Below are 8,360 nucleotides of genomic sequence, written 5' to 3' on the forward strand. Positions count from 1 at the left end.
ATATCTTATATATCACAGTTAAGTATGGGAAGAGTTGAATCATTTTGAGGAAAACTTTCATAATCATACAAACATTAATATTTACAATATTCTATAATAAAGATATAAACAATGTAGCATCATAGTCATATATATAAAATAGTTTAAATCATTATTTTCTTACAGAACATTCCAGAATTCAAACTAATAAAAGAAATTCATAAACACCAACATCTGGGGAAGACAAAGAATATCAGGTTTATCAATCAGAGTAAACATATATAATAAACAATTTACATGTCTAAGCCACAAGTTTAAAGATATATGACCTATCTAAGTCATGCTAGAATCTGACTATTATTTTGTAATTCATAGGTTGAAATAAATGTTCTGTGGCAACCTATGAAACAGGAAAACAGCCTATGAAATTCTACTTAACATACTTCTTAATTCTTAGCACACCATTCCAGAAAATCTCAAAGATACCAAATCAGGCTTTCCCCCCTAAAATTAATGCTCTTATGTGTATATTTATTATCAAAGGAGAAAGTTAAAGAAAACACCCCGATATTACTAGTGAATTTTACCTCATTTGGTATAGGGCACTTGGCATAATCATAGCTTCCCTGGAATATTTCACTTTTTCGTGATTTGGGGGGGGGGGGAATAATATGTTCCTCCTTGATCCAGAAAGGAATTAGGGTGGCTTAAAAACAGATTCAAAAGATACCAAAAGCAAACATTATAGGCTAAATTAAAATATAGGGAAACAGCACATATAAAAACACTTAAGAAGGTATCAGAGGAGTGGAGTCACCAAGTGGCCGCAAAGAGTCACTGAGAATAAACCCTCTCCTAGATATAGTAAATAGGGGAGAAACTACAGCAAACGCCAGACAAAACTCAGACAATAGGAGCAGGATTGATAACCCAGGGGAAACAGGTGGAAAGTGAATACAACAGAAGAAGCAGAGAGGGAGATTTCCATCAGACCCCAACCATCCTTCCCCACCTACAAACCTGAAACACCTCGGCCAAGGGAAGAAGAAAGTATCAGAAATAGGCCGAAGTACATTACACATTATTCTCCATGGTGACTTTCTAGAAATATTGCAAAACCCTGTATTAATTAGTAAGATAACTACTATACTTCTGATAAACTGGAGATGCAAGTCTAATTTTCTTTTGTATTAACCATCATGGGCAGTTGATAATAAAAAAGTATGTACTCTTTTTTTTTTTTTTTGGCATGGAATTTTCCAAATGTCATGTGTGAATCTAGGGTAAGTCTTAAGCTATCTTTAGAAGAGCATGTAGGTGAAATCAGAACCAAAATTGGGATATCCTCACATCCAACAGGCTTGGATGTTTTCAAGTTCCATCTCTACTCCTGTAAACACAATTGTAAGTGAGGTTCCTACTGAGATCCTGTCTCCTAAACTTCCTGTATTACACTGCTACTTGGCTCTAGGCTTTCTCTGTGCTTCTTTAAAGCCTTGGCTCCAACTACCTTCAGTAGCCCAAGGCTGGTAGTGACAGGAATGTTGACACCTCACTGCCAAAATAAAAATATTTTAAGAACATGATAAAAGAAAAAAGGAAGTATGGAGAATATAATGAGTAGGGAGGGCAGATTAAGATGAAAGATTTTAATGTTTTAAAATTACAGTTAAAAATGGCTATTTACATACTAAAATGTTAACTTAGGGTTTACAAGGTAGTAGGATTATAATATTTGATTTATACTTGTTTTTTAAAATTTGTTTTATAAGAAATATAGTTTGTCTTCAGAAAAAATAGTATATTACTATTTTCAAAGTTGTGCTTTCAAAGTTCTAAGCTCTGAAGATTACTATCTTTGAGTTCCTCTTAAGTATGGTTAACTACTATAATGTAGAGAAACCCAGGTATGAGAACAGAACTTTGAACACTTTCTACTATTTCCATCACCTAAATTCATCAAGAAAGTCAATTAATACCACTTTACAGGATCTGTTCCTGATGTAAAATGCAGAAAATATATCAGAGAGAAGAAAAGCATAAAGCAATGATTACTGCATTCTATATAATCAAACTTTCTGTGCTTAGAAGGGAATACTCAGTAATGGAATTTTGCCCCTGGATTTATACCGTGACCTAGTCAGATCAGGTGATTTTTATCACTAACACAAAGCAAAGTTGGTAACAGAATTAGTAAGACTCCAGGTTTCCTGATTTTTAGTCTACAGCTCTTATACCTTGGTCTCCAAAGTAACTGTTTTGTGACCTATGTTCCACAGGTTGTCTTAAATGCATATGGAGACATGAGAAATACTACTAGCTTTCTTCAAAAAAATTATTAATTTGGGAACAGTACTCTCTCAAAATATAAAGTCCTAAGTGAATAATCCAATCAACAATTAGAGTGAACCATACAACTTGAGACATAAAAGGATACTAGGAAGATCATTTAGATCTTAATTATATGAGAACTTGGACCCAGAGAAATTAACTCCTACATCACAAGACTGGACAAAATTTAGGCCACTTAACATAGGTTCATTGCTCCTTTTAATATTGCTTACTCTTCTTTGGATGCTGATTACAACCAGAAAAAGAAAATATGAATATAGAACGATATTTAATTTAGAGGTAATACAACTGTTATGAATAAGGATGGAGAATGGCTATACACCAATTCTATGGTTAATAGAAGTAAATTAAAATCTAAAAGAATATACCAGGACACATGATTACTTATTTGAAAATGAACTTAAATGTAAATCAAACTTTGAGTTTTCTAATTATTTGAAGATGATGCAAGAAATTTCAGTGTATGATGCTCATGCAGCACATGATAAATTGTAAATGTTTGTATTCTCACAACTTGTTTCCTGTGAGTTTTATGAACTCAGAAAGGGTTAAACATTGTTAAAAGGGTTGTATAAAATATAGAGAATACTGTCTGATAGTGACAGAAACTATATGTGGCCAACCATGTCCGTTACTAGTGGCCCTTCACAAAAAAGTTTGCTGACCTCTGTTCTAGATTCATAAAGTAAATGAACAGGGCTAAATATTGATACTATGTCTTTAAATTTTTATTTTTTAATTAAAATTAAATATCTGATTTAGTAAACATTATTGCAATTTGTCTTTTTCTGATAGTAGGCAATGGGTTGGTGGGGGGGGGAATCTACTTGAGGGTTATGAGTACCCATTATCCAGCTAAATGAGGTTTTATCACACACATTAATGGAGAGGACATATAGAAGACACTAATTACTGTATCTGAAATCCACATGAAATGTTTCAGACAACTAATAAAATGGCTTATCCAATAGTACATTATCAAATAAAATGGAAGCAAATATCTATCATTTATAACTGGTAATGTGATTCTCTGGGGTTCTTCTCTATTTTTCAGATTTTCATGTCACACCTCCTCCTACTCTCTAGGTTGTTGATTAAACCTCTCAGCTATGTCAGCTATTAATGATGTTTCTTGACTACCATTCATATCTGATTTGTAACCATAAAGCAATCTCACCAAAACAGAAAGAATGAATGCAAGGTTTCCTAATGAGACGTAAGATAACAAAAATCAGGGGGAAATAAAATTAGAGGCAGATTCCACTACCAGCCTGAACACACAGCAAGGCAGACTGCCCTTCAGAGCTACAGTGGCGATCACTGGCCCCAGCAGGGCTGCAGCAGAGTAATCCCCTAGTTTACACAACGCTGACCTTCACTCTGCAAACAAGTTCATATTGCCAATTATGTGGCAAAGTCTAAATTCCGTTAAGTGGAGAAAAATGATTAAAGCCGTGTCACTGTTAACTAAATTACAATAATGTCAAAGCTGTAACTTGAAAGTAGGATCTATCAGGTAAAGATTAAAATGTCTTACTTTAAAAGAATTACATTAATTACTGCTTTCCACCCACAGTAAAGTTCTCTTCAGCCACTCCATTCTCTTGCTTGCTTTTATAATTGGAAAGAAACAAATTTTCTATTTGTGTCAAGAATTCTTCAGCAATGAAGCAATTGGCCACTTTGCTCAGAGTTTTCCTTAGACATTCCAAAAGCTATTTGAAAAAAGAAGTTTTACATTTAAATAAAGAAAACGCAGGAAAAGGTTTTACATTGCTATCGTTATTTTATCCCTTCCTAGTTCTCACTTTCTAATCCTCACCTGAGAAACATTCTTCTTAAATGTTAAGGACACGTTCTACTTAAATTGTGTCCAACAGTGGATGTAAGAAGCCAGTGTTGAGAAATGCTTACATTAGTTCCTTTATAAGTTTCTGTAAGAACAACAACCTGATGCTTCTACCATGGACAACTCTGTGATTTTGCTTTCCTTTTTCAGTAGCTACATTTACAAAACAACGCTGAGGGACAGAAATCTACATACCTATACACAGCACTCTACTATTTCAAAATCGGGATGTTGGATATTTCCTGTTTTCCCACTGAACACAGAAAAAGCGGCAATCTTGGAAGGGGGCAAAAAATGTTTAAAAGAATATTTAAATTTTCTATTCCCAAGTTGCTATCAAATAAACAAAACATGTTACTAGTGTATAGGTTTTAACTCATTACACTAATCTTAGTAACAGAACTATAATTGAAAAAAATTTCAGAACTCATTTCCTAACAGAAGTTAAATAAAATGACCATTTAAATTTAATTGTTAATTTCACATTACCATTTTTTAAGATGATCAATTGTTAAAGCTAAAATGAAAATATGGTACTTCTGAATTTAATAAAATTGAGAAAAATGGTCTCCATTGTGCACAATAATAATCTGTGAAGAAATTTATCACCTAACACTGACAATTTATTCTAAAACAGTATTATTTCTATATGCAAGTGTGGGCAACAAAACACATTACTAATTATCTCCTAGAAATTAATTTTAGAAAGGAAAAAGTTATAAAGGAAACACACAGAAAATGTATCCACAAAGCATTAGGCATCATGGGAAAACATATCAAGATGAATAGCTTTAGAATCTGTGAACAATGGAACCAATTAAAATAAAGACAGCTTACTTTCTGCAAACAAGTCAGGTCAGAATCCCGGCGAAAGATTTTATCCATGGGGACACTACTGTAGGAAGAAACATGAAAACAAAACAATGAAAAAACACTATAAACTAATCAGTTTTGTAATAAACTGTAGCTGATGCCATACATCACAATTTTATATTTAACTTGGGTTTTCCCTAAAACATAATTTAATGAGAAATGCTGCAAATGTGTAACCATCTCAGCACATACCTAAGGGAGAGTCTGTATTTTTCTATTATCCATCTTGTCTTTTCAAACACTAATCCCCACTGAGGTTCTTCTAACATCTGTTGTACTTCAAACTTGTAAGGTAAACCTAGAAAAGCATAAAGTACATTTTTTACTATTTCTTAAATATCCCATCTCTTTTCAATTAAAATTCTTTTCAGTATTTTCACCACAGCCTGGCAGACCAGTTGACCAACACTTTAAATATAGTAGACATTCATTAAATATTTATTGTCTGGCTGAGCCAAGCATATTAATGATACACAATTAATAATAATAAATAAAAGTAAAAGGGCTCTTTGCTTGACAATACTATACAAGGAAATGTGGGAGGCAGAATGATCACATAATTTATCATCCAAACCAAGAGACTTTTTGAGTGAAAGGGAGTACTATTAGCAATTGTGCCAGAACCACAGGCTTAGACTGGGACTGAAATGGGCAAACCAATACAAATTCTACTCTACTGATTTTTTCTACATAGGCTATTAAGCTTCAATGCTATAAAGAACAAAATTATTCATATTTAACAGATAAGAAAACTAAGCCTGACACAAGTAAAATAACTGTTTAGATTTTAGCAAAACAGAAGGAGCTTGAATTTCTAAACCCAAGCAGGTTTAACCCCTCAGCCACTCATTTCACCTCCTCACTCATGCCAATTTAAGACTACACAGGGAACAGGGTTAATTCTGGACCATCAGCAACTGCACCTGAGTCAAAATTGTCACATTACTCTGTAGTCAAGGAGTCTAAAGGGTGGACATCACGTCAACAAACTACGAAAAAAAAAATACTGTAAAGGATGAATCTACTTAGCAGTTCTGCATATATCTTTCACGATCCCCATCTATATGTATTTAATGTATTAAAAAAATTTTTATTGCTTCATTACCAAAGGCCTGAACAATAAAAACAACAATGCTTACATAACTCATACCATGTGCCTTCTGGCAACCCCCAGCACCCCTTCTTTACAAATGACACTGAGGCACAGAAATATCAAAAATCTGTTCATATCTGAACATATGAAGGTTTTATTTAGTAAGAGACAAAGCTAGGGTACTGCCTCCCTTGGTTTTTGTCATTACAAAGCTTTTTGAGTAAATAAAAAGGCAAGTAGGAATGAATGGAAAAACAAAAGCAAACACATGACTACACTTCTTACAATAAAAGTATAGTTAATTGTTTATATGCTCTAAAAATGTTACTCTCCCATCCATACGAAAGGATGGAACAGCAAAGCCTAATGACTTACCTTTTCCATTTCTTCCCTCCAAAAACTTAAGAACAATACATTTTACTAAAGTGTTAAACACTGTTTTTAACAATCCTTTACTTGATGTTTTAATACCTACCACACACAAACAACAGTTATAATTATAACTACCTATTGAAGACTGATTATTGCTACACACTTCTTATTACAACTGACCTCAAGGCAAGGCATTATTTTTTCTTTTTTTACAGATGGGTCAAAGGAGAATGATATGTTAAGTAATTTGCCGAAGGTGAAATAATCAATAAATGTTAGAGTTGGAATCTAAATACAAGTGAGCGACTCTCACTCCTAGTCAAAGTTGAAAAGAGAATAAAGGCAGGTAAATGCATTTCAGCAGGTGCTGATGGGAACTACAAAAGCACCACAGATACACAAACGATACACAGCTTTAATTGATATGAAGCTAAAAAAAGGGCACTAAAGTCAGCAAAAAATTCCTTTTATAAGGGACATTTTTTTCCACTAAAATATCAGAATAAAATTAACTTCCTGCCCATTACAAGTATAGAAAATGCTTAACCATTAGAGACATTTTAAAGTAGGATTTGGGTATTTACCTAAAAGACCGACTGAATGAATGAATGAGTGGAAACTGAATGAGTATATTAATAACCTGAGTTAAAAGTATCATACCACAAGGTATCCCACACTTTTTAAGAAATCCTAATTTCTAAACAAAAGAGTTTCCTAGAGGAGTGAATTTCTAAACAAAAGAGTTTCCTAGAGGAGCAAAGTTTTCTAGAGGAGTTTCCTAGAGGATTTGATTATGAACTAATAAGCAGTACTAATAATGGTCATATCATTTAAGAGGCAACTCTGCCCAACAGAACTTTCTGCAATGACCCTAACATTGATTGCTTGTATGCTGTCCAACTGCAGGTTATTTGAGCACCAAGGACTGTCCCCTCTAATTCTTTCAAATGAGTCTTTTCTAGGCATAGTGTACTTTCTTTACAAAAGTGTGTTATCTGTATTGTTCTAAATACTAATGTGTACCTTCTATAAATCAGCTCCTGAGTTTACTCTCTTATGTTGGCTTCTAGATCCTGGTACCAAGTCCCACAAATTTAGCTGCCTCAGTCTTCTTGGTCTCATCTCTATGACCTCAACTCACAGTATGCCAATCTCTAGGTAGGTTTCTCCATTTGGAAACTCGCAGGTCAGTAAACTAGTGATCTGGTTCACTTTATTTCTCATTTCTCAGAAATCGTATTTCTTCATTGTTTGATGTCCTAACAACCATGCTCTTTATACACATACATATTTTACCTAGTTTTGATGTTGTTTCAGACAGGTCCTTAATACTTCATTTTGACAAGAGCAGAATTCCAGGAACTGAATTACACCTTTCAATTCATTTGAATTATTTTAAACACAGACTCATGTAACTAGTAGCTACTGCACTGGATAGCATTAGAATAGACACTCCCCAAATCTAGCAGACTGAGAATATTAAACTGAACACAAGTTAGCAGATTCCTTGTTTTATAACTTATGTTTATGCTATGCTTAATATGCATACTTCAACTAAAGCTACTACTATCACTCTATTCATTCAGTAAATTCTATAGTGCACTGACAACCTCTGAGGTGCACCACAACTGATTACATAGTTCGTATTCTGTGTGCACAGTCTAGCAAAACAAACTAAATAGATATTACATTAGACAAAAGTGACCATGAAGGCAGGAAAACAAGTGTTGTAGATGCACAAAGAACAGAAATAACAGTAGATAACATGAGAAGTCTTTACCAGAGAGCATCTGAGTGACATCATTAAGAATAAAGAGCAAATTAACGGGGGGGGGGGGGGGG

At 33.8% G+C, this 8,360-nt stretch overlaps 1 protein-coding gene across 1 annotated transcript in view; it reads right to left on the bottom strand.

The window, feature by feature from the left end:
• Positions 1-208: 208 nt before the first annotated feature.
• Positions 209-8,360, bottom strand: part of MYSM1 (Myb-like, SWIRM and MPN domains 1) — a 34,225-nt gene continuing 26,073 nt past the window's right edge. Inside the window, exons 18-20 of the mRNA XM_004679505.2 lie at positions 5,246-5,351; positions 5,018-5,075; positions 209-4,046 (exon numbers count right to left, since the gene is read on the bottom strand). Of these exons, the coding sequence (XP_004679562.1) occupies positions 3,888-4,046; positions 5,018-5,075; positions 5,246-5,351 (323 nt within the window). The 3' untranslated portion in view covers positions 209-3,887. The remainder of the gene's footprint in view (positions 4,047-5,017; positions 5,076-5,245; positions 5,352-8,360) is intronic.

The sequence above is a fragment of the Condylura cristata genome, unplaced genomic scaffold (assembly GCF_000260355.1).
Source record: "Condylura cristata isolate star-nosed mole 26May11 unplaced genomic scaffold, ConCri1.0 scaffold00008, whole genome shotgun sequence".
Taxonomy (NCBI): domain Eukaryota; kingdom Metazoa; phylum Chordata; class Mammalia; order Eulipotyphla; family Talpidae; genus Condylura; species Condylura cristata.